At 35.2% G+C, this 27,736-nt stretch overlaps 1 protein-coding gene across 2 annotated transcripts in view; it reads right to left on the reverse strand.

The window, feature by feature from the left end:
* Positions 1-395: 395 nt before the first annotated feature.
* FBXO8 (F-box protein 8) overlaps positions 396-27,736 on the reverse strand; it is a 38,626-nt gene continuing 11,285 nt past the window's right edge. The window contains exons 1-6 of one of the 2 annotated variants that reach the window (XM_044939686.2): positions 23,925-24,115; positions 23,376-23,712; positions 21,710-21,836; positions 4,511-4,629; positions 2,294-2,490; positions 396-1,029 (exon numbers count right to left, since the gene is read on the reverse strand). In XM_044939686.2, the coding sequence (XP_044795621.1) occupies positions 842-1,029; positions 2,294-2,490; positions 4,511-4,629; positions 21,710-21,836; positions 23,376-23,704 (960 nt within the window). In that variant the 5' untranslated portion in view covers positions 23,705-23,712; positions 23,925-24,115 and the 3' untranslated portion in view covers positions 396-841. Of the gene's footprint in view, positions 1,030-2,293; positions 2,491-4,510; positions 4,630-21,709; positions 21,837-23,375; positions 23,713-23,924; positions 24,116-27,736 lie in introns of those variants that run through there. The other variant, XM_006056277.4, reaches the window with a different exon arrangement.

Raw genomic sequence — 27,736 nt, forward strand, 5'->3', positions numbered from 1 at the left:
CTTGGCACAATATTAGCACATGGAAGGCCCTTGATAAATATTTACTGAATGAGTGAATAAAGACAGTTTACTATCATTTACAAGATTTCTTTCCCAGCTGATTCAGAGCTGAAATCATCACAATTAGATAATAGCATTTTGTTCTTATGTGTGGAAACCTTAGATTTTAATGTGTTTTGCTATGGTTTCAAGGACTTCAGACTTAACTAAGGCAGAAATTTTAAAAATGAAGTCAGGTGATGAATTTATGTTTTAAAAATAAGTGCCTGTTTTGCATAGAGACAAATATACTCTTCAAAGATTGGAAAGAGAAGCTGGTATGGTTTCTATCCAGGTTAGATGCAACTTTTATGAAGACAGTTGTAATTTCTTATCAAATAAATCTCAGAACTCAGTTTGAGAGAAAAAGGAAAGGCTTTAGTCAAAATCTTTACAATAAAATAATTATGATTATAAATTTTTAGTTAAATATGTACATATTACATGGTATTTTAAAAAAGAATGGAAATGAATAAAGTTTTCAGGCAAAATCTAATGCACAAATATACCATCTTTTTTAGAATATAATGTCAGTTTAACATTCTTAAACAGCTGTGTCAGACAATGGCTCTGCTTTGTGCAAAACATGATAAGCAAAATTAAGAAAAATTCTGCAAAATTCTTTAGTTCCCCAAAGAAGTCACTAAAAAAGAAAAGAGTAAAAGAAAAAAAGTTGTACACTCAAGCTTGATTGCACACAGAGGCTAGAATGGCCAGCACTAATGTCACCCCATATCTGCTAAACAGGTCCTTGGGTAGCTTCAGTTTGCAGTTAAAAGCTGAAGTCCCAGCAGTTGTGCTTTTATGCAGCCACATGGCCAATAAGGTAGATGTTGTCATAAAGGTGCCCCACGAAATCTTCACTAATGTTTTGAGCAGCACGCCGGGTATTTCGAATAAATTCTCTTTTTGACATTTTATTCTTCACATGAGGGCTAGTGAGGTCAATGGAAAGTAGAATCAAAGAGTAGCACAGTACATAGACAGCATCTGGAAGGAAAAAGAAACACCTCCAATTATTAGCTGGTTATTAAACAGTGGTCCCAAAGGAAAAGTGTTCTTAATTCCAAAAGATTAGATTAAAATTAAAGAGAACTGCCTGGGCCTTTTCCAATTTGGTGATGAAAGTCTTGTGTCCTAGAAAACTCATCTCCTGGGCAAACAGGGATGTCAGTTATCCAAACACCAATTCATCAAGCATTTTCTTCAAATAATTTAAGAGTTTTTAGTGAAAAGTCATTCTAAATTTAAAAATTCCAGAACTGGTTTTATTTTCCTCTTGCTCTCGAATGTGATATTTCCATTCAACTATCCATAAAATATATTTGTACTCTCAGTATATCCTATTAAAACAAAGTAAGATATTTATTTACATATGCTTTTACAGAAGCCTAATTTAATTTGGAAGCATTCTACACAACAAGAAAATGTATTAACTTGGTACTAGAAAATAAAATGTAAACATCTCATAAAATTCTTCTTCTTCTTATTTAAGATATGTATAAAAGGTCTAAAAAAATTCTATGGAATTTACATATTAATCTCAAAAGTCCATCTTTAGATTGCTATACATGAGCCCATGCAGCAAAATATTTTCTTCTCTACATATTTGCAGGGCAACAGTTGATGCTTCTTGTTATCCTCGTGATCCTTGCTACGGCTGCTTACTACTATTACTATGGTGCTTAGTTTTCAGACTCTTGCAGTCTTAATAAAGACTGTCTTCCATAAGCATGTTCAACAAATTCCGTATGCTAGGAAAAGGTTTGGTAATCTCTGTAGTAAGATAAGAACAAGACTGTTGACAGGAAGAAAGAAATAAAGCTGCATTACATGAAAAAATACATAGGTGACTCAGGCTACATCATGCACACATATATACACATACAAAGAGTGAAAACTAGTTATATCAAAAATACACTTTAGTAGAAAAATTCTAGCTGTTACCTATGTAATATGTGTATTACTAAAAGCTTTAAAAACAATTTCTCAAGATTTTGATTAGACTAGTAAAAAATTTCCAATGTTTAAGTAAGAATTTACATACCTAAGTGTAACTTTCCTCCTAAAACAGTATATTTACTACATGTAAATAACAGCTTTGACAAACTAGTCACTGCTAGAAGCAATGAAACAAGTATTTGTAATTATGGGAAGCATTTTTCCTCAGAGTGAGGAAAATGTCTCATTTACTACTATTTTTACCCAGAGATGGGAATGGGAGAAGGAAGGAATTCACTATATATATTCTTACCAGGACTAAGGCCAAGTTCTCTCATTAAATCAGGGTTACAAGCACAGAATCTATGTGAGAACTTTGTTATAAGTGTTTCAAGATACTCCCCACGCTCTTCAGGGGCATGGATGTGACGAAAAAATTCTCTCAGTGCATTGGGTAAGAATTGATTTCTAAAGTTATGCAGTGTTACAAGGTCATCCAAGACATCTCTCCTAGTAGAAAAAGAAAAAGGTACAGCTTTAGTTAACTTTTCTCTATTAAAAAGAGATGGGAAAAATCATAGATTATTTACTTTTTGGATAAAAATACTTTACTATTTATTACCAGTCTTATAAAGCATATATGTCTTAAAAGTTAAAAATAAAAGTATGATTATCAAGTTAAACAATTTTAAAAAATCTTTCATGACTAGAAAAACAAGGTGAACTAGAAATTTTAATTCTGAAATAAAAAATGAATTTTTCAGAAAAATGTTAACTTATTTTCAAGAATCTTCTTGGCTAAATCCATATGATTAACAGAATTCTTTACCTTTTTAATTCTGAAAATAAGGAGAATCTACATTTTCCGTACCAATCCACATTGCCAGAGGTAACAACTGCTGATGTGAAGCTTTTTAAAGTGTCTATCTATACCCTATATTGTTGTAGAATCTTCTTTTGCTTATTTCCTATAGTATAATATGAACAGCTTTCTGTGTTTTTATACATGGATCTAACTCATTCATTCTAATGGCTCCACAGTATCCCATCTTAAGGACATAATTCTAATGAAATACGTTTAGGTTGTTTACAATTTGTGTACATATGTACATATATACTTATTATCAATAGCATTCCAATAATCATGCTTTGGGGTTCCCTGGTGGCTCAGATGATAAAGAATCTGCCTGCAATGCAGGAGACCTGGGTTCAATACCTGGATTGGGAAGATTCGTGCCTGGAGAATCCCCATGGACAGAGGAGCCTGGTGGGCTACAGTCCATGGGGTCACAAAGAGTCAGACATGACTGACTAAGCACAGCACAATCATGCTTTGTTACAGTATGCTTCAATCCTCACTAAACTCAACAATGTTTGTATGATCATGATCTTAATTTCTACCTGTTGCTTATGGCAGGGACAGGCAAACTACAGCTAGTGGGCCAAATACTACAGAGGCTCATGGGCTGTTGTTATAAATAAAGCTTTATTAGAACACAGCTTTTCTCATTTGTTTACTTATTGTCCATGTCTGCTTTGATGACACAATGGCATAGTTATAAGTAGCTGCAACAGAGATCATATGTCCTTCAAAGTCTAAAATATTTACAGAAAAATCAGGTTGTTCCACAAAAAAACCCTGCCAATCCATAGGTACCTAGCATTTCAGAACAAAAAAGAGTTAATGATACCATCTTTATGTAAGAAATTTTTTTCAGTGACCAATATGCTGAACTGTGCACCCCTCAAGGCTAGGGATTATGTTTTAATCAACTGCATACTACAAATTCTAGCAAAGTTCCTGGCATATAATAAATACAAATTGTTGGAAAATCATGAGAAATTAAAAAAAAAAGAGAATCAAAATGAAAAGGTAAACCTATTTTTGAGACATTCTTTAGATTACTATGAGATCTATAATTTTTAAAATCATAGTTTATGGTGATGTCATATCAAAATATTTCTGCAATATTTTTATGTCCTTGATACCCAGAATTCAAGAGTACAAATGAATAACTATCAAGTTAGGATAGCACATCAGACACTGTCTCTGGAGAGCACACTATTAAATCATACTTTTCGAATTTTCAAACTTTTACATGACAATTTTTATGTACTGTATCACAGATATACACATCTTATACCTCTAGGATTGTGTTTATGGGTACAATTTGTCTATTTGATTTTTATATGGGCAATTTCAAAATTCAGAACTTTTAGCTACCAAACACTTAGATCTCAGGGCTAATTATAAGGAAAAAAGGCTTCGACTTTCTCAAAAATATTTGGTTTTGTGATCTTTGCTATCACAAAGATGTTGGACTTCCTGGGCTTTTTTTTTTAATGTTTACAACAGTAAACTCACACACAAGTTCAAGTTCACAAGAGTAATGATTTGCAAGGTACAGGAATCTTTTCCCTGTCTTCACTCAATTTTACAACTAGATGACTGTGATTTTTAAAGTAAAACTTAACTAATTAAAAGCATTCCTCAACTCTTTTCTCATGAAAAATTAAATTTTTTTTTTACCTTTCATCAAGATAAATTCTCAGTTTTTTCCAATTTAGTGTCCTTGTACAGAAGATAAACTTTGCTATTTCCTTTGGTGAATCATCAAGGATGCCCTTGGACATAAAGTAGTTCACTCCCTAAGACAGAAAGACAAGTCTACATAAATAAAATCAGTCTTCATTTACAAATTTAACAATTAGGCAATAGCAAAACAATAGCTATAGAGTCTTTCCAGCATCAACAGACTGTTTATAGCTTTCACATGCAAAATACAAGCTAGAACTTGAACTGACACTATTATTTATGGTTGATAGTTTACATGCAATGAAAAGTAGGAAATTCAAAGTTTAGACTTCTAAAGAAAGTCTGATTCAATTTTCTGACTCATGTCAATTAAAAAAAAGTATCCAGAAATATCACCTAAACTGGGTTATGGGTAGGGGTAACGAATAACTATTACTTAGATCTTAAAAATAAGCCTTATAACAAAAACTTCAATTGCCTAATGGAAAACATGAAAGTTCAGATACACATTCTAACACACTTTTCAAGGAAACAGATTCTTGAGAAAAAAGGATTCTCCAAATCACAGACTAGCATTTTTTTGGGCGGGTGGGGAAGAATAATAATTAAGTTATTTAATTTAATGTAAAATGGGCAGAGTTCTAGACTGGTTTATGGGTTGTATACAGTTTGGCGTTAAGTATTGCTATGTTTTATAAGAATCTGGCTCCAATACATACTGAGGCAAAACATAGTAAGACAAAACAATTTCAATGTTTTTCATAGGGTTTATCTTTGAATTTCCTTTTCTCTGCATGCAAAGTCTTCCAGAGAAGCATTATCCATAAGGCTGTGCCCTACTTTAGATTTAAACCAACAACAACAAAATAGCAACAACAAAAAAATCAAACACTGAAACCAATGTTTTCTCATGTGTATGAAGGTCACATTCAAATAAATGTCTTATGTGGATTTGAATGTGCAGCTATTGAAATAAAAGGCAGGTGTGTTTATTTCAACTCACAGTTATCCAGATACATGCATTCCCATGAATGCCCATGTCTGGATAATAGCACAATGTGTGCAGTTAATTGGTAGAGAAAATGACATATTATATACACGTAACATACTGTTTTCACACATAAATTCCTTCAGCATTTCTTCCCTTTACAAACAATGACACAGTACTCAGAAACACTGCATACACTGGGAATTCAAAGAGTCGGAAAAATTTTTATAAAAACTCCCATAAAAATTTTATATTACATTTTTAGAGCAATTTGGTACCATGAGGTTATGCTTTTGAAAGGTTATAATTATCTATAGAATGTAATTCAAAAGATAAGATTTTTATACAAAATTAATTTTATGAGCCATCAAGATAATAGGATATTAGCAATGTTATCAAATTTTCATGAGAATTTTGAAAGTGTAAAAGCAATCCTAAAAGCATTGATTTTAAAAAGCACTGACTTTAAAAAGAACAAAATGTGAGAACATGTGACTCTGTCAACTCAGTGCAAAGCCATCTTTCAGACTGCACTGCACCCAGATAGGAGGCTAGAGCATGGAATATGGTCAAGATGGAAAGGAAAGTCAAGGAACTTGTTTGCAGTAAGGCTCTCAGAAAGAGCCTGAGGGGGTAGGAACCAGGGAAATAGGAATGAGTTTTCCATCCTTCCCTCCATTAGTTTGAACAATCGAGAGTTGACTGTATATTTAATTTATCTACTTAGCAAGCTTAAGTCAGGTTTGATTTCTTTTCCAAAATTCATCCATTTAAAAAGTGTAACAAAATATTAGAAGTATTTCCAGTGCTTAATTTTAATCCAAGTGATTCAAAGACAAAGGAATGTCAGTTAAGCAGTAATGAACAGGTTCTTTATTCACGCTTACTTGTAAATCAGTATTTAAGAGATACAAAACTAATTCTACTTTCTAAAAATTTACAAAATATAAAAAAAAAACTAATGTGATCTATTAAATAGTACATAATTCTCCAATTATATGATAATATGCCATTTTTAATATTGCTTGATGCTCCTCACTTATAAATGAACACTGGAATTTATTTGCCTTATGCAAGCATCATAAAATTGTTGGTCATTTTCTTTTTTCTATGTTTGAAAATTTAACATATAATCTCACTTGAGTTCTCCGAAATCAATTAAATGCAGAGGAGGAAACAGATGGTTTTAAACACAATCCTGAAAACCAGCAACACAAACTTGAAATCAGCTAGCACTATTGGTTTTGAGGAAAGACGGCCTCAGTTTCAAGCCTGGGATTACTCTGGAAAGGAAGATTGCTTCAGAAGGGCTACTGGAGTGAAGGGTTAAGAGATGACACAACATAAAGAGGCATAGGACCAGATTACAGTCGTCTTCAATAAGCAAGCTGGCAACCATCCAAAACTATCTTGTTTTGTAAGCAATAAATACAAAAGAAACTATAGCATGAACTCTGTTGAATAACTATATATTTGTTTAATACATGTATAAGTATTGTTGATTTTTAAATAAAGTTTTAGAAGAATGTTACAGAGGAATCCCTAGATCCTATTGGAGGTGTTGTTTAGTCACTAAGTTGCGACCCCATGAACTGCAGCACGCCAGGCTTCCCTGTCCTTCACTATCTCCCAGAGTTTGCTCAGACTCATGTCTACTGAGTTGCTGATTGCTATCCAATCATCTCACTGTCGCTCCCTTATCCTCTTGCCCTCAATCTTTTCCAGCATCAGAATCTTTTCCAGTGAGTCAGCTCTTTGCATCAGGTGGCCAAAGAATTGGAGCTTCAGCTTCAGAATAGTGCCGAAATCAATCAAAAGGGTTGATTTCCTTTAGGATTGACTGGTTTGATCTCTCTGCTGTCCAAAGGACTCTACCACCAAGAGTCTTCTCCAGCACCACAGTTCAAAAGCATTAATTCTTTGGTACTCAGCTGTCTTTATAGTCCACCTCTCACAACCGTACATGACTACTGCAAAAACCATAGCTTTGACTAGACAGACCTTTGTCGGCAAAGTGATGTCTTTGTTTTTTAATACCCTGTCTAGGTCTGTCATAGCTATTCTTCCAAGGAGCAAGAGTCTTTTAATTTTGTGGCTGCAGTCACCATCCGCAGAGATTTTGGAGCCCAAGAAAATGAAATCTGACACTGTTTCCGCATTTTCCCCATCCATTTGCCACGAAGTTATGGGACTGGATACCATGATCTTCATTTTTTGAATGCTGAGTTCTAAGCCAGCTTTTTCATTCTTCTCTTTCACCTTCATCAAGAGGCTCTTTAGTTCCTCTTAGCTTTCTGCCATAAGAGTGGTGTCATTTGTGTATCTGAGGTTATTGATATTTCTCCCGGCACTCCTGATTCCAGCTTGTGCTTCATCCAGCCTGGCATTTAACATGATGTAGTCTGCATATAAGTTAAATAAGCAGGGTGACAATATACAGCCTTGACGTACTCCTTTCCCAATTTTGAACCAGTCTGTTTTTCCATGTCAGCAACCAATCTGTTGCTTCCTGAATACAGGTTTCTCAGATGGCAGGTAATGTGGAGAATTCCATGGACAGAGGAATATGCTAGACCCTATAGCATTAATAATAGTTATTAATCAGGACTGGAACTCTCAGCAGTATAGATATGTGCTTCTGTGAGTCTGTGTCTTATAGGTAGCAAGGAAATCATGACTAGTCTAAATTAACATAGTTTCCAGAAAAAGGGTGAAGCTCATTATCATCTACATGGTATAGTAAAATAAGTGTCCAGTTCTGGATGTTGCATTTTATAGGACATATTGACAAACTAGAACCATCTGAATAAAGGAAACCAGGGTCTAAGAGAGTTGTTGGAGGGTTAGACTTTATGTTATATAAGGAAGAACCAAAGGAGATAGAGATATTAGGTCTAAAGATGAAGCTATTTAGGAAAGGAGAAAAGATGAAGACATTGAGACATCTGAAGAGGTTAAGACTTGTGACATCTGTGTCACAAAGAAAATAAACACTGTGTGTGGTTTGAGTGAAGACTTTAAACTGATGAAACTTAGAACTTCTTGCTCCCCAAAATGCATACTGCTAGGTTTTCAGTGATAGAGAGTAACAAGTATCAGAGTTTCAATCTAAGAATATATAAAAATAGTGACTTTCAAGGGGTCCCTTTTCACATAGTAATGGGAAAAGTAGAAAACTAAGGCATGAGCAAGGTGAGAAAATTGAATACAAATCTACTGACTTAATGTATTAGTACGTGTGTGTGTGTGTGTGTTAAGTTGCTAAGTCATATCCAATCCTTTGTGACCCCATGGATTGTAGCCCATCAGGCTTCTCTGTCCATGGAATTCTTCAGATAAAAATATTGGAATGGGTTGCCATAGGAGAAAAAAAATGGCAAAATTAATGGCAAAAAAGTAAGAGGACATAATTGGAGCTGCAAGTAGAGGAGAACGGGGCAAAGGATCGAAAATACAGGTGGGGTCTAAGACACTTTCTCAGCCTGGAGGACAGGATGGCTGTACTGGTTCAGAAACAGGTGTTTGGAGAAAGCATTAAAAGACAAAAACAGAGTGCACGTTGGTTTTCTTTTTAGGGAAGATAAGCCATCCAGAAGGAGTTGGACAAGAGCAAACTCTTAGCTCCTTGAGCAAAATGGTAAAGATTTCTATCAACAGTGGTGGAGGGTATAACAGGAAATCCATTAGGAATAAACAAAAGGAATGGTAAGCAGCAATGAAAACCCAAGAAAAGTTAAGGTGAATTCATCTTATCTCATGTTAAAGCTTTAAATAGAATACATGCTTTCAGTGATTCAAAGATAAAAAAATATATATATATCAAGAAAGTCTGTAAAGCATCCTCCATGGAGTACGTCACTAAAATTTATTATGCAATGACAACACCAAGACTTAAACAATATAATTAGAATGGTAAGTTGTTTAGACAAAAGGTTTATTTAGGTGGCAAAAACAAATAAGTTAAGAAAACATATGCAAATAGCTAAAACCAATATTAAGAAGGAATTCAGATTGAAGAACGATGTGTTGAATGAAGCTCAGTCCTCTACACAATGCATCTCCCCATTTTCTTATTACTATAAGAATGGCTCTTTCATACAGCAATTTCTGTTTTAAGATACACATCCTTTGTTTTTCTTCTATTGTATTAAACTCATGTTTTTCTCTCCTATTTTTAAAAATCAAATCATTATTACCCATAGTATACTTCAAAGGCAGAAATCTACTATATATATGTTCAGAACCAAAAAATATATATTTGGGGACAAAGTGAATTCTAGGAAACGAGGCATGTAAAATACGGACTTCTGCTGTGAACCTAAAACTGCTTTAAATGATAAAGTCTTAATATTTTTTTTTTTAAGTGCTGAATACTAGTACTGAAAGTACTGGCAATTGGCCCAGACACTTGGCAGAAACCTTGTGTAACAGTTGGTATCAACAGAAAAAATTACTAATAAAACAAAACTGACATACTAGGGAGTATCTTTAATGTGTTTTCCTAAAGAACAATTTAGGAAAGAAATTTAATGAAAAAATTTGCTTTAACTAGTTTTGTTCAAACTTGCTATTGTATAAAATGTAAAAACCAGGTATTACAGCTACTACTTTTCAGGTAATAAATCTGTCCTCTGAGCATTACACAACAGAAAGCAAGCTGGACACTGCATTTAATTTCCTTTTTAAAAGGACATTTGAAAACTTTTAGAAAAACAATCCTTAAATTTTAACAATAAATATTTATAAAATGAAATACTCCAATCTAGATTTCTAATTTTTGTTTCAATATGGAACTGATCTATTAATAGTCAAGTGTACATTTTAACCACAGGGAAATGAGCAATTGAAATGTAACATTTTCATACTAAAAAGACATAAAAATAAGATATTATATTGTAAAAGCTTTAACTTTAAAATTTTAATTATTTTTTAAAAAAATTAGCACATCAGGGGAAGGTCCTTCCCCCGGTCAGAGTATCCCCATTGTCTTACTTGAAAACAGCAGCAGCAGTGGCTATGACAGCTCTGAAACTATTTCTCCTTTTTCTGGTGCTATCATACTTGCTAATAAAAATATAAAATCTATTAATATTAGCCAGCCCAGAATTTCTCGTTCTTCCTATTTATTTAGAGAACATGGGCACTATAGTTAACGGAAAAAACACATCTAGAAATTCTTCTAGGGATATATACTCTGCAAATTAAAATATCAACACTTTGTTTTTTGGCTGAAGTAAAATAAAGATTATATTACTTAAAGGGCAAGTTTTAAAACTAGGTATCCATGTTTTTATGCTGTCATTTCATTTCATTCTACCCACTAAGTTTAGCTATGCCACTCTCTGGTGTATAACACTGTCCTTCAGCATGTAACTTCAGAAATGTCACACTTTTACTCATGGCAATTTTATTCATGGTAATTTAATGATGGTTAATCTAATCAATAGATTGAAAAGACTAAAGGAAATGCTCTGACCAAATTTTTAAATTTCTCTAACTGGAATTGGTCAGAACCCTATATTCTGTCTGGAGGATGATGAAAAGTCATGAGTATGGAATATGGACTGAAGTCAGCTTACTCATGGACCTGTTTGAGTTGGCAAGGATTTCAGTCTCCAAAAACAATTTATGGAGGGTTTTTGGTACATCAAAGTACACAATGCTGAGGAACTACTAAGAACAGTCACACCTACACCCTAAATTATTTGTAGCTATTAGAAAATGTCAACAGGAAACTCCAAAAAAGCAGGGATAGTTCAAAGAAAATAAAAAGAAAAATGGAAAATCATCTCTAATGGAGTCCAGGAAAAATGGAGGCGAGGTGGAGGACAGATCTTTCTGTTTCTTTTTCATAGGAGAGAAAGCAATGCCATCAGAAAAAAATAACATGAACTTCGTTGTCTAAGGTTTCAAATAACACTACTGCTGCTGCTAAGTCGCTTCAGTTGTGTCCGACTCTGTGCGACCCCATGGACTGCAGCCTACCAGGCTTCTCCATCCATGGGATTCTCCAGGCAAGAACACTGGAGTGGCTTGCCATTTCCTTCTCCAATGCATCAAAGCGGAAAGTGAAAGTGAAGTCGCTCAGTCGTGTCTGACTCTTAGCAACCCCATGGACTGCAGCCTACCAGGCTCCTCCATCCATGGGATTTTCCGGGCAACAGTACTGGAGTGGGGTGCCATTGCCTTCTCCCTCAAATAACACTACAAAGTTCCTATTCATTTGTTCTAACAGCCTCAAACAGAAAGCCAGCTGTATCTGTGAGGTCTAAAAGTCACCAGGAGTCACACCCATCACTGGGACAGACCACTTCATGAAAATGACGTTACTTCCAAAGTGATAAATTACTCAGTTCACTTCAGTTCAGTTGCTCAGTCATGTCCAACTCTTTGTGACCCCATGGACTGCAGCATGCCAGGCCTCCCTGTCCATCACCAACTCCCGGAGTTTACTCAAACTGATGTCCATTGAATCGGTGATGCCATCCAACCATCTCATCCTCTGTCGTCCCCGTCTCCTCCTGCCTTTAATCTTTCCCAGCATCAGGGTCTTTTCAAATGAGTCAGTTCTTCACATCAGATGGCCAAAGTATTAGAGTTTCAGCTTCAACATCAGTCCTTCCAATGAATATTTAGGACTGATTTCCTTTAGGGTGGACTGGCTGCATGTCCTTGCTGTCCAAGGGACTCTCAAGAGTCTTCTCCAACACCACAGTTTAAAAGCATCAATTCTTTGGTGCTCAGCTTTCTTTATAGTCCAACTCTCACATCCATACATAACTACTGGAAAAACCATAGCCTTGACTAGCCGGGCTTTTGTTGGCAAAGGAATGTTTCTGCTTTTTAATATGCTGTCTAGGTTGGTCATAATTTTTCTTCCAAGGACTAAGTGTCTTTTAATTTCATGGCTTCAGTCACCATCTGCAGTGATTTTGGAGCCCAAAAAAATAAAGTCTGACACTGTTTCCACTGTTTCCCCATCTATTTCCCATGAAGTGATGGGACCAGATGTCATGATCTTAGTTTTTTGAATGTTGAGCTTTAAGCCAACTTTTTCACTCTCCTCTTTCACTTTCATCAAGAGGCTCTTTAGTTCTTCTTCACTTTCTGCCATAAGAGGAGACAAATTACTACTAAAAGTTAAATACAGCAATCATTATTGTAATTATATTGACAAAATTGCTGGTAGGCTATGTAAGCTTCTAGAAAAAGTACTATCTCTAATCTGTCTGTAACTTAGAAAAAGATAGCATTAATCAAAATATGGAGATAAATCTCTATTAGGTTAAGGTATGGTTACTAACACTTCAAACTAATGACAAAGTGACACATTTAAGCACTAATGTTATGTCTAGAATTCCTGCTTTATAAAAATCACACAGAAACATTTGACTCGCAATATGTGCATTTATAGAAATACACATACACACATACATATATAGCTAATTAAATGACAGACTTTGATAAATAAAACTTACAATTTTATATTATCTGGAATATACATTTATAAATATATTTTAACAGCTCTGAAGCAATTTTCAAATAAACAAGACTTTTTAAATGTTTTCCTGACTGAGAACAAATGAATACTTTTAAAAGGACATTGAAATAAAAAAAAAAAGATTTTTCAAAAACCCAAATCTTATTAATAGAGAAGCTGGGGTTTAAATGGTAGTTTTGCTGTCATCACATGTGCATACTTTTTCATGTAATTGAAGTCTCTGTTCATCCTACCACTATTTCAGCCCAAACATGTTTAAATTTGAGCATAATGTATGTACCTCAAGTTATTGCTTAAAATGTCTTTTAAAAGATTAAACTAAGCACTACCACGGAACCAAAAAGTTACGGTTAATAACATTAACTATTATTAAAATACGCAAAAACTGCTCATCAGATGTCAGAAAACAAAATTAAAGGCAAAGTTTATCACTATCTAAAGCTAGAAGATGCTGGTGTTTCTGATACATACTTGATGAAGGACCATTACTCAGGTGTCAAATATTTATCTACTACAATCCAAAAGTTCCAGGAGACAAAGAACCCCTAACCTAGAGCAGTACCTGCCACTGATACTATGGTGCGTGCAGTTGTGCTTCCAGTATAAAATAAAGCTACAGTTTGGTGAGCACTAAGCATTTAACACATACTATTTCATTAAATCTTCATGACACCACCATGATATACATACTATTATTATCCCCATTTTGGAGTTGGGGAAATTGAAGCACAGAAGGTGTAAATAATTTGCCCAAGGCCAAAGTCATATGCCTAGGAAGTGGAGAGATACTTAATAAATATCTGTTGAATGAATGCTCAACTCTTTCTGTATAAAGCTTCCAGATGACTTTCAAGAGAAGCTGTAAACTTGTAAGGATTATATAATTCAAACGGGGGCGGGGAGGGGGGGGAGACAATCGTAACATAAAAAAGAAAAAAAAAGTATCTAAAACCTATGAATTAGATAGGTGCACCATAAACACCTCAAATTATAAACTCATAAAAGTTGAAATCACTATTCCAAAAATAAAACGCGACATGTCATTCTAATGATATATTTAACTGCTAATAAGTGGTTCAGAAAGATCTTAAGACTTTTATTATATAGAAAAGGGAAAAATGTTACATAATCTTATGGATAAATGTACACCACAACTAGCTGGTTGAAAATGCATAGTGTTTCTTTAATACTTCCATATTTCAAAGCTGCAATTAAATTGATAGATGGTGTGCAACTGATGACATCCAATAATTGAGGAAATACTGTCTTTTCAATTTCTGATAAAGCAGTCATATTTGAGTGACATCTACTGTGACATGGGTAGCAACAATTTCAAATTCAGGAAAGACATTCAGAGGAGACAACTACTTCCGATGGTAAAGCTGAGAACTTAAATCTAGAAAGTGATGTCAAGTTTCAGTGAAACTGTGGTTACATCAGATAGAGAAGAACACTGGAGAGGTGTCAGGGTGGTCAGATAGGGTATAATAAGGAAATAAAAGGCAAACAGAATTTTCTTGGAAATGTATTTAAAATATAAATACAATACTGCAAAGTTTCTAGGAACATTTATCTAAATTGGTAACAAAATTCATACAAAGAAAAAATCTCCCTCATTTTTAGCATTTCCTATTTTAAAATATGAAGTATTAGTGCTGTGGTGTCAAAAATATTATAATTAAAATATACTAATTTTATTCTTTCCTCTAGTTCTTAGTTCTCAGTACACTGTGCATTAATTTCAGTATGCTTTTACTCCAGTAGCAAATTAGTGTTTCCTATAACATACAGAGGAAAACAAAAGCAAAGCCCATCAGGTGGTTTGGGTGATAAATAAACAACTGTGGAATACTTTAGTCCTGAATCTTTTTCAATTAGATACAGACTAGAAAGGGTCCTGGAAAACTAATTTTCTCTGAAGCTTCTGAAAGGTTTATGCCAAGTCTATAAATATCCTTCTGCGGACTGATTCTAAACCACGTGAGGGAATGACTTGGAGACAGGAGAGGGTATGGGAGGATGGTCAAAGATACAGTATGGTCAGGGCAAAGTGTAAAATAAAGTTGATCTAGTAGACACCAGACAAAACCAACACATGATAGATCCGATTGAAACAGAAACATACATACATATGCACATACTGACATATACATCATGTTGCCCTTAAGAGAGTTTTAATGTTTAGTATGACTAAATGTTTAGTTATGTATGACTAATTTTAGTTTAGTATGACTTGACTAGCTGTACCAGGTAGAAGGTTATTAAGTTATCTAGACAGAGGTTAATTAATATTCTGTCTGAGAGGCAGAGTTTTTTCGTACTTTGACTCTAAGGATGATCAAGGTAAAGGGATTTTGCTAATGAGTGGGAGCATTTTAGGTCTTTTGAGTATATATATTTTATAGAGAAGGTATATTTGGTAAGGGATTCCTCTCATTGTCAACAAGCTCTTTTTGCTCTAAATAAATTCTCATCAGCAAACTGGAGATAAAATTAATTTGCTAATGAGAACCAGCAATGTCTATTTTTCTGAAAAACTTGGTTCAGAATTACATGTCAAACTCCTATGAGTTTGGGTGATAATGATTATGTAGCATTAGTATGTTTTAACTACAAAGAGCAGGAACCTCAATTCAAAAAATGTCCAGTGATTTATTGCCTTGTATAAGAAGTCCCAATTTACTAAGGCTCTAGGATTTTTAGGCTCACACACAGAACACAGACCCAATTCTTTCTTTCCAGTGTGTCTGTCTGGGTGTGTTAACAACCTACATGGCTGCAAGGAGGTCAGAGGTATTTCTATCACTACATCGCTACACACCCATGCCCAGAAGTACACATGTGCACATAGAGCACACAGTATTCTTTCTTCCAATCTCACAGATTGGCACTGGATTACATGGATGTCATGGAAGCCAAAGGGAATGAAAGCAACATGATTAGCTTGGGATAATCTATACTCAACTCCTGAGGAATGCAGCTGCGCTCTCGGCTGTTGAGGGTCTTTATCTAGTGAGGTATCTAAGTGATGGGATTTAAATGCTACCCATATAGGACTACAGGGATTTTTTAAAAAATAACTTTCACAGTAGAATATAGTGGAACTGGAAGGAACTCTAGACATCTCCTGAGTTCCGCTTATATTCTTTTGTTTTTCCACACTGTGTAGCAGTAACTATTGCCTTCTGGTAATTAAGTATAGTCACTTCAACCACAGAATAATTACCTACGCTTGTACCTTTTCTTCCTCCCTTTAGGTCTATTTGTTCAGTGGCAGGAGGACCTAAAACAGTGAGAGAGTGGTCTCTGCAAGCAATTTGCATTGTTGTGCCTCTGGTGTCAATACTCTTGCCTTGACTATTAATGTCTCTAAACCAGCAGAGCCCCAGGAACAAGGGAAGTAGAATCACACATTTTTCAAGTGGCTCACTAGTGAAAATAGTGCTGCAGACTCTTGGAAGCCTGCTCAAAGGCCGTTTTGCTCTTTCACTGCTTCTAGCATGTCAGCCACAGTTGCTAAGTCATATTAAGTCTAAGCCAATAGCATAACCCTTTCCTTCTGTTCTCACTGGTCTAGAGGTGTTCATGTGATTCAGTTTGGGTCATAAGAAATGAGCAGAAGCATACTGAAGGCTCCAGAAAAGAATTTTTTCTCTTTAATCAGCATAAGGAATATGAGGAGTTTGCTGCTGATCTTTGTGCTGAGGGTACTTTCATATGAGAATGTGATGCCTTGAGTAGTGGTAGCCAGTCAACACATTGAGCTCCCACTGTTATCACTGAAACAACTTTGGGATACCCATTCTGGGTGTCTTCTGAAGCAAATAAATTTATCCAGCTTAAACCATTATTAGGTTCTTTGTTCTTTCAAGCCAAAAACACCTAGATGAACCATACAGGGAAAGGGGGTACTACAGGTACATCATAAAATGTGGTACTGAGTAGAGCAGGACAGTGAAGGAGAGTGAGGATCCAATCATTCCTAGACATATTTTAGTTTGTGACATTAGCTAAGAGCTTAAGCATTCTCTGTCTGTGCTATGAGGCACTGTTTAAAGTACACCCATCTGACTGTCAAACTGGCTCAGGTTCTACTATATGGCTTAAGTTTATTCCTGAGAGACTGACCTAACTTCAGTGGAAAGATAAAGTCAAACTTCAAGGCCTGCAGAGCTGGGATAAAACCCCAAAAAGCGGTACATTTGCCAAACTAAAAAGCATCTTTTGTGGCCTGTCAATCTTCCCTGGGAATACCCCCTGGTGCAGGAGATTTAATAGAGTTAGTGTAGAGAATGAGACACCAAGGATATGTTGATGAATGATCTATTCCAAGTTAGTGATACAAATACTTAATCAGTGTCTACAGGTTGTTATTTGAATACAATATTGCTATCAGGTTTGATGTCCCACCCTTATTTTCCACACTTAACATGTTTGACTACAATCAAAATATAGAACATGAATAAAGCTCTTGGTTGTCTAGACTCAACTCTGTTTTATTATTTTTTTTTTGTAATTAATACTATCAGACCAAAGGAAAGAGAACAAAAAAATTATAGATCCATAGACTTTAAATAGGAAAGGAGATTATAGGTAAAATAAACATCATATAGCTGTCAGTGAATAACGGTATTTCCACCATTTAATCCAGGTTTATTTAATTCATTTAGAAACACATTCACACAGAGTAAGACTACAGATAATCTGCCCTAGCATACCTCAGAATGTGTTCCCCGGAATGTTACTTTATAGCCCTCCACCCCACCTCGCCAAAAAGAGACTATGACAAATAAACTCACTCACAACACTTTCTTCTTAGATATTCACAATGGGAATCAATGTATTATAAAGGCTTTGAAAAGTTATTCTTTAAATAAGCCAACTAACTGTAACTTATCATGATCAAATTTATTAGACTTGGGAAATCTTTTGACTATGTCCATTATCTTATGGAATAATTATTCAAAAAAATACATTTGGGGAATGTGTACTTTCTGATAATATCAGAGTTTTCTACCTCCAGGAAAATAGTTACTGTTCATCATTGCTTCTATGGTATGAAGTCATGGCAGTGAACATTTTGGTGCTGAATATTGGAACAAAAAAGTAAGATTTTATGTATGAGACAATGTAAAAATTGAGTACAAACACCCAAGTCCTTTTCTATAATGGAGAACTCCTCCAAATTTCCTATTTGTATTTTAGCTGGTCCAACAACAAAAGAAAGATGATCCCTTGAAAATAATTTGCTTACACATTTACATCTAAATATATGGTTAGGTAAAATTTAAAATGTTTCTCATAATAGATTTTATCCCAGACCTGTCTAATAAAATACACATAATTGTACGCATGTAGCTCTTTCTACATGAACACAGGAAAAATGTGTTTATACACAGTGTTTAAAAAGACTTCTTTACCTGACCCCAGTGAGGATACTGGTGCTTCCCTGATGGCTCAGACGGTAAAGCATCTGCCTGCAACTGTTGGGCTGCCGTCTACGGGGTCGCACAGAGTCGGACACGACTGACGCGACTTAGCAGCAGAAGCAATGCAGGAGACCCGGGTTTGATCCCTGGGTCAGGAAGGTCCCCTGGAGAAGGAAATGGCAATCCACTCCAGTACTCTTGCCTGGAAAATTCCATGGACAGAGAAGCCTGGTGGGCTACAGTCCATGGGGTCGCAAAGAGTTGGACATGACTGAGCGACTTCACTTTAATGAGGATGTTATTTTAAAAATTTATAAACATATATAGAAACAAAAATAAGCCTATAAAGTTAAACCATGTTCACTACCAATTTCATCCTCTAAATTTACAAATAACTATGTCAAGAAAACATTTATTACTCAATGGAATAAGTTACTGGTTGATAAGTAAAATTACTTTATTATAATAATGCTGGGGAATAAAATCACACACATAACTTGTACATGCAGGGGAAATATGGCCTAATGTAAACAGATGGTTTTAGCACATTCCTTTACTAGAATGTGGTCACCTGCCACAAGGTACACAAGCTCATGCACAAGATCAAGACTTTACAAACAGCTGAGATCACAACATCATGCATATAACAGCAGCGTGCTAGACATCGTACCACAAACTCTGCAGAAGTTCTCCCCCACCCCATGAGCCACTGCCAGCAGCTGCTGTGGAGTTTGGTTACCCATATCCGTGACATGAACGATGTCCTTTGGAGAATCTTGCTCCCTGTGGCTGTAAGTATTCTTATTTTTATAATATTTTAATGATGCTTGCTATCAAAATGTTAAGTACAGAACTAGAAATTATGGAAAAGTAGATTTATTACAATATCGAACAATTATATACATCTTATCTCAGGTACTTAAAATAAACACCACTTACATTTAAACATAACATCAAACGTAATTAATTTACTTCTCAGGCTTAAATAAACCCAAATAACACATCTGATGACAGTGCTCCAGTGAGGGGGAAAAATAATCAACCTGCATAGGTACTTTCTGATTGCTAGCACGAAAAAATCATGGCCAGAGTCATTCTAAGACCTGGCTGAAATATGACTCATGTAGGTGAGTTCTGTATAAAAACATCTACTAGGATGATCTTTTGATTATATTTTGGTTGGTTAAGCAACCAAACTGACATTGATTATTTATCAGTCAATGAAAGCAAGTGTGGAATATTAATTAAAATACTTCTCATTTCCCTGCACCTACAAGTATACTTCAATGTCCTTCCATGCCTACTTATGTCCTAAGGGTACTCTGGTCAAGAGAGAATTCTATTTTGTTATTAGGCAACAGCTGCTTGCTGAGAGCCTGGGTGATGTTCAAAAAAGCACAGAAGCAGAATTCTGGAACCAAAGTCACTCTGAATGGTTTAGTTCCACGCTGCCTGATAACAGTATGTGCCCCTTTCAGAACAGTGAATTCAATACTTCTGGAATGCTCCAGGATATCTTTGAATCAGGCCAGGGAGTAAAAGAAAGAAAATACAGCCAACTCTCAATAACAATGGGAGGTAGGATGGATAAGTAAAAATCTGAAGATCTAAAAATCTTATTTTTAATTAGTAACTTGAATCCCCTCTTTAAGCAAACATTTGACTTTTATAGTTTATTATCAGATAAAGAGGACTTTAATCTTACCTCTTTTCTCTGCCCCCCCCCCCCCCCCCGCCCCAAATATTCTAGAGGAGGTACAAAAGAACTCTATAGTCTGATATATGTAGCTGCAAAAATGGAAACATACTTTGACATCTAATTTTTCCAATTCAGATATTTAAAACTACCCATATAATATTCTAGTATATAAGGGCCTATCTATATTTTCATTTTTGCATAAAAAGGATGCTTTATAATTTATTTTAAAAATGGTACTCTTTTAGCAAGGAATGACTACTTACCATAATCAATATGAGCAGTTATATCCAACTTTTCTGACTTTGCAAAGCTACAACTCAGTACTTACCGAGTTACACTTTCCTTAGAATGTAATATTTGCAACTGATACGAATTGGGGATGACAGTTTTGCTCAATATTGGCATAATTCATGACTGGAGCCAGTATGACTTGATAAATTAGACCTAATAAGACAGGCCTGTAATAGCTGCCTTTCCTGATTCCCACGTATCTAGAGTAAAACACCATACCCCTCTGCCTCAATTTTCTAGTAATCATCATTCAATTAACTCAAGATACTAATGCAAAATATTTCTTATTGTAACACTAGTCATATGACCTGTTTAAACTGGCAACATCAATATTATACTGGTTTTAAATGTATACTTTGAACTTTAACTTCTAATAAATCATTCTACTTTCATTAAAAGTATGTCTTCTATTCGTTGAAAATAAAAGTGGTGAAAGAAGAGAACAAATATAACATATCTGTTCTTTATAACGTATTTGCTTTATAACATATATACTTTACTGTATTTGTGGGGCTAAGACTTAAATGATCCACCCAAAAGTCATAGTTCTGAGTGTTACATAATTTCTATTAGATTTATAAGAATAAGAAACATTTCTAAAAATCTGAACCTTTCCAGAATATATTGAAATAAGAGTAGGGGAGAAGGGGAGCCAGTGACAGAACTATCTTCACATTTTGATCACTCATATGTTAAGAAAGGATTAAATAATTAATTCATTTCAAGCAGCGCTTTTTGATTCTCCCACTCTCCCTCTTCTTTATTTGTGTTTGCTTATTGTCTTAAGAAAAAAAAGAATCAGATAACTAATGCAAAATTATGCAATTTTATAACAATCTATAAGTTGTTTCTATGTTATCATGGGATTAAGATTTTTAAAGGCATATTTAAAGACATTTTGATGTGTCACGAACTAGAAAAATATCCTTTGTATCCTCTGATAATCACAACTAAGTGGAAGTGAGGAAATGAAGAAAATGTTGCAGATAAAGTCTGATGAATATATTTTGTGCTCTCAACTGATAATGTAGTGGTATCTCAACCAAATGTAGGTGATGGCTGCATGTGCGTCATGGAAGCTGCCATACAAAGTGAACAGAGAGTAAGATTAGTACTTGACATAGTAAGGAAGAAAGAAATGACTAAGTCATACAGCAATAACTCCAAATACTGGGCTTCACAGTGATTCAAAAGTCTTGTTGAGAGACTTATAATTTTACTTGCAAATTTATTATGTTGGAGCAATTAAGTTCAACAGTTACAAATGTTCAAATTCTTCACTTACCTCATCTGGGTTGGCATTAAAGGTGAGACTGCCTTCATCCAGCTGCATGTACAATTTTCTGAAAGAAAATCCTAGAGGTGGGTTCTTGTTGTAAATGGAACAGTGACCCCAAGTGGATTTACACAGCCTGTAAGTATGATAAAAATCAGATGAGAAAACATGACCAGATTGAATCTTCTAAGTTAAAGATGTATATACATGATAAAATAGTGATATGAAATGATATAAAATTGGATTTTACAGCTCTGAAGTATAAACTGCTTAATTTTATGCTTGCTTTATTTATTTACTAGAGTAAAACAGACAAACGCCTTCAATTTAGCAATTCTGACAACACTTAATAAATGTGAATTACAAAGATTAGTAATATTCGAGTCCCACTGAAGTTAAACATAAATGATGAGAATAATAACAGCTAACATTTACCAAGTGCTTAACAGATGCCAGGCACTATTTAAAGCATTTTAATAGTATTAATTTGCTTAATCTTTACAACCATCCTATGATTTGGCACTACAGATAAAGAAACACAGACACCATAAAAAAGCTGCCCATGGTCACACAGCTAATTTGTGTAGAGGCAGGATCTGAATCAAAGGAACTTACTCTCGAGCTTGCAGTACTAACCAAGAGTCTAAACAGAATTAAACAACTATGTGCTCCACTGTGAAATATAATTGAGTGGGGGATGGGGGAACTGCTGGGCAGAGGGAGAAACTGTAATGCTGTAACTTTAATACTTAAATGAAAAGTTGCAACATTAAGATTAGTATATGTTAGGATATTGCTTTAAAACACTGGTTCTTTACTATCAGAGCTAAACATGACTTTACAAAATCTTAATACTTAAAATACCTCAAAACACACTGTTTCTATTAATACACATTGGGACACTTGTTTCCAATTTTGTTCAGGGGCATTAGCTACTGGTTATTATTTGAAAGCTAACCTTTCATCCTGTTACAATTCCTAGAAATTCTGGATGGATACCATAGTTTCACTTTCTGATATTATTGATTTTTGACTCAAACTTCCAAATTTCCTTCTTTTCTCTGTCTTTTACACACACACGCACAGCAGAGAGAGAGAGAGAGCTTGCAGGAAAACAAGAAAGTTACTGTCTCAGCCTGTAACATCAAAATTTCTGAGGAAAGTGGGCAGAATATTCACTTTTACATGGGAATATCTTCTTCATAGTTAATTTATATCATTGCATTTTTTTCCCCAGCCAAATGAGATGATTCTGTAACAGGGAGTTTAGTAACTTGTTTAGAAAATTATCTTTATTTTAGCAGCCTCTTTACTCTAGTCCCATAGCTTTTGACTTTTATTACTAAGCTATGTAAAAGCAACAGAACCTCCCCTAAATTAAAATACAAAAACTAATCCAGTCTTTAATTTATCAAGGAAAGAAAAATCCAAGAGTCAGAGATATAGGCATAAAGGAAGCATTTCTCTTAGAAATGAACAATCCAGATTTAAATCCCGTTCTGATAAGCATAGAAATAAACTTTTTTTTACAAAGTTTAAATATAGGACCATAAATTAAATTTGATGGGAATATTAAAATGGAAAAAAGCAGCACTCCACCCTCCAAAAAAAAAAAAGCATTTAGGCAAGGTTATACTTAGTGATATCTGGGTCAAATATGGTAAGTTGAACTTACCCTTGCCAGAGAAGTTCATCATTGGCCAGGTCCTGCCAAACACAGGAAGCTAAGCAAAGGTCAGTCGCATTCAGGTAGGACAAGATGGTAAAGCTTAGTTCGGGGGGCAGCATTTCCAAATTAATGAATCCTTCCTGTTCTTTAGATTTTCTTGTCTTCAGAAGATGATATATGTCGATGCCCCCCTGGACGTGTTTGCGATGACTGGTGTGAGACATGGTGTTGGCAGCCACCCTCCTGCTCTGCTCTCTGCTGAGGTAGCCTTGCTCACCGTAGCCTTCCTGCTGTAGCTGCTGGTTTCTGGCCACTCTCCACAGCCCCTGACCCATCTGCAAGCCTGGGAGAAAAGCCAGAATAGAGTAAGGCTCCATTAAGAAAGTAATCCGCCTTTCCCTGCAGTACTACAGGTCTACATGAAGCATTCGTTTATCAGAATTAACATGTTTTAACATTAAAAACATATTAAATAGAATAGCAAATTACAAAGAACAGTCAGAACATTGTAAGTATGAAACTTGGACTTGGAGAACTATTTGGTTTGATTATCACCTTTATCTCGGTTTGCTAACTGCTTTTAAAATCCACAGGTGACATAATCATTTTTCACAAGGTAAGATTTAAAAGTTACTGACGTCCTAAAGACTCTTACAAAATTATAATTATGTGGACTTATGGGCCAGTATTAAATACAACTCTGATCAGAGCACAGGACTTCATTTAAAAGGTCCCTACACACTGCTTTTTATCACAACCCAGGCTAAGCTAAGCTAGCCCCTTTTAACCAAATTCCCAGATGCATAACAGCTGTGAAACAGGCTTTTCGTTTAATTCTTGCCAGTCTGCTCTTAAGTTGTAGGCTGTAATAAAATGTAACATAGGCCCTGAAGTCTAATTCAGAAACCTTATAAATTAGACACCTAGAACTCCACGATAAAGAGCTCAGTGATGACTATTTGGTTCTGTTGCTGCTTTAAATACAAATCTTGAAATCAATTTTCCAGTTCTTCTCCATATGGTCCTATGGACTCCTCAGAGGTCCCTGGGAAAAGGCAGGAGAAAGGGAGGGGGTGGTCCAGTCTCTCGTGCCTCCACTCCACCTCCCACCAGAGCAGTTCTACATTTATCTGTTACAAATACCAGACTTCCTTATATGCAAATATTTAGAAGGCTACTGGTCTAGCCTTTCCATTTCATTTGGTTTTGCAAATAAGTAACTTTTCCACGGCAAATAAATTCATTGAGAAAAATGAAACCAGGAAGTGTTTTTAACTAACATAAATTATTTCCAAGATCTCTTTTACAAATAAAATATTCCTGTTTTAAAAACCCAATTTTTCTACTAATATGTATGAGTTTTAAACATTTGGAGGAAGAAACCGGTTTTTGTTCAAAATCATTAAATTTCAATGCATGACCTAACCTTAAAATATGGCTTTGTTTTAATTGGCTGTTTACAATAAATGGTAATCAAAATATAAAAAAGCAACCCCTCCCCCAGACTACTGGTGACCAGAAATTCTGAAAATTATCAGGAATAATTTTTGAAAATTGAAATATTTCAAATAAATTTGAAAACTGAATGGAATTTGAAAGAATATCAAAGGCTATTTTTTCAATATTTAAAAAAGCATGTATATTTACTGAATTGTTGGGTTATTTTTTGGATAATGACTACTTGTTGATTAAAACAGGAAAAACAGTCCAGGATAATTTTTCACTCTTCGTCCTTGGAAATCCAAAAGCTTAAGCTATAAAGAGATTGGGTGGGGTGGGGGTGGGGGGAAGAGGGAGGTATAGAGAGAAGGAACATATTAATAATTTTTAAATGTAGGAAAATTTGTTTTTTCAAATAAACCACAAAAGGTAGTAACTTTTCCTCTTTATAACACATATTACCATTATGGTAGCAGTTCCTAAAGTAGTACTTAAGCTATAATAATTAAATTCTTATTTTCTATTAGAATGATTGAGATACCAAACTGATAACACTAAATATTGGAAAGATGTGGAAACTCAAAACAATACAGTCACTTTGGAAGACAGTTTGACAGTTTCTTAAAAAAATAAACATGCTTTTACTATATGCTTCAGCATTCCTGCTCCTTGGTATCTACCCAAATAAGTGGAGAACTCATGTCCATACAAAAACCTGCACATGGACCTGTAGCTTTAGTCATAATTACCGAAACTTGTAAGCAACCAAATTGTCCTTGAGTAGGTGAATGGATAAATTTACTGTGATATATCCAGACAAAGGAATGTTTAGTGCTAGAAAGAAATGAGGTATGAAAAGACACAGAAGAAACTTAAATATATATTACTAAGTAAGAGCAGCTGATCTGAAAAGGCTACATCGTGTGTGTGATTTCAATTATAAGACATTCTGAAGAAGCAAAACCACAGGCAATAAATTAACAATGAAAAAAGTACAGAATATCAACAAAAAATTTGAAAGGAACTTTAAGTTTCCTTAAGGTTTAAATATGCTATCATATTACAACATAAGTACAGCTTAATTTTGACACAAGACTCATAAACATTTAAAAAATTTTATCACAGCCATTTCTCTGCTGATCTTAGCAAGAACATATCTAGAAATTGAACTGATTGCTAAGCTCATCACAGTATATCTGTTGTCATTTTAGATAATTATATTTATTCTTCTCTTTTGCACTTGTACTACCAAAGGTAAATAATCAAATATGATGACTATGATGTCTGAAGTCTCGAGATTTAAGGCATCTAATGTCAATTTGTATGTACTTCCCTACCTCTTTATGGTGGCATATGGTTAGGCAGCTGTTATTCTTCTCAGGGATGTTGCTAGGAAACACAGAATCAGGGTGATTTCCCTAGGCTCTGGACTTAAATGGGATCATTTAAATAGAGCACTGGATAAAGGGACTCAGAAAGCATCCAGCAGGTAGAAAAGAGGTAAAGCCAGCAGATGGTTCTTAGGATTAAAAAAAAAAAAAAGTTAATGGGGAGGGTGGAGGTTTGAGGCACATATACACATGATTCAGACAAAGAAAACTGCATTTTCTATCCTTCTACTGCTAAATAATATTGCAAATTACCGTTGTGGGATGTCTTTTTCCCTTTAAAGCAGTTCTGGATTCTGGAGAAGAACGCAGCATGATAAATCACTTGAGAAAGATCAATATCATAAATTTCTCCTTTGGAGAAAGGAAAGGGTGTCCACAGTGTTCCATCCTACTCACAGTCTTCCTTAGGGTAACAGGTGTGTGGCATGTGGATGGAACTGTCAGAAAAGTGATTAAACTAAAAAAGACATGAGATCCATTGCAGAAGTTGTGAAGCAAGTCACAGAGGGAGCATGGTATTGACATGCTCTGACACTGAACAGACACTTGAGTTCAAGTCCTGACTCCACTGGTCAGCACTTACAGGACTCTGGGGAATTTACTTCCCCTATGGCTCAGACGGTAAAGAGCCTGCCCACAATGCAGGAGACTTGGGTTTGATCCCTGGGCTGGGAAGATCCCCTGGAGAAGGAAATGGTAACCCACTCCACTTCAATCCACTCCGGAAGAAAATTCCATGGGGTCGCAAAGAGTCAGGACATGACTGAGCGACTAACACACACATGCAGTCTAAGCTCTGGTTTTGTCATATTTAAGGTGATAATGCACATATAATATAATAGTAATACACACAGTTCAAGGGGCTGGTGTATTAAATATTACATACAGAGTTCACTTCACAGATAATTATAAAATGTTAGCTCATTTGTTTTGACAAAACCATATTTTTACAGAGCGAAAATGATGAGCCCTTTGGTAATACATAGCTCTCTATATAATAAACAATAATAAATAGCTCCCTGATAGCTCAGTTGGTAAAGAATCTGCATGCAGTGCAGGAGACCCTGGTTCAATTCCTGGGTCAGGAAGATCTGCTGGAGAAGGGACAGGCTACACTCCAGTATTCTTGGACTTCCCTTGTGGCTCAGCTGGTAAAGAATCCGCCTACAACGTGGGAGACCTGATACATGGGTTCAATCCCTCGGTTGGGAAGATCCCCTGGAGAAGTGGCTACCCACTCCAGTATTTTGGCCTGGAGAATTCCATGGACTGCATAGTCCATGGGATCGCAAAGAGTCTGACACTACTGAACGACTTTCACTTTAGTAATAAAACTTACAGAATGATACTCCAATTATCACATAAAGAAGAATCCATGAGTGAGTCTGCACTGATGATCAATAAACACATAAAGAAGAAAGGAAAGCTCTTCCTTATAGTAAAATTCTGAATAATAAGGAGTTAGAAAAATTATCATTTTACTATAATCATAGAAAAAATAATTCAGGCAAGAATTATCAATGAGTGCTGAATCTG

Source organism: Bubalus bubalis, chromosome 3 (genome assembly GCF_019923935.1).
Source record: "Bubalus bubalis isolate 160015118507 breed Murrah chromosome 3, NDDB_SH_1, whole genome shotgun sequence".
NCBI lineage: Eukaryota > Metazoa > Chordata > Mammalia > Artiodactyla > Bovidae > Bubalus > Bubalus bubalis.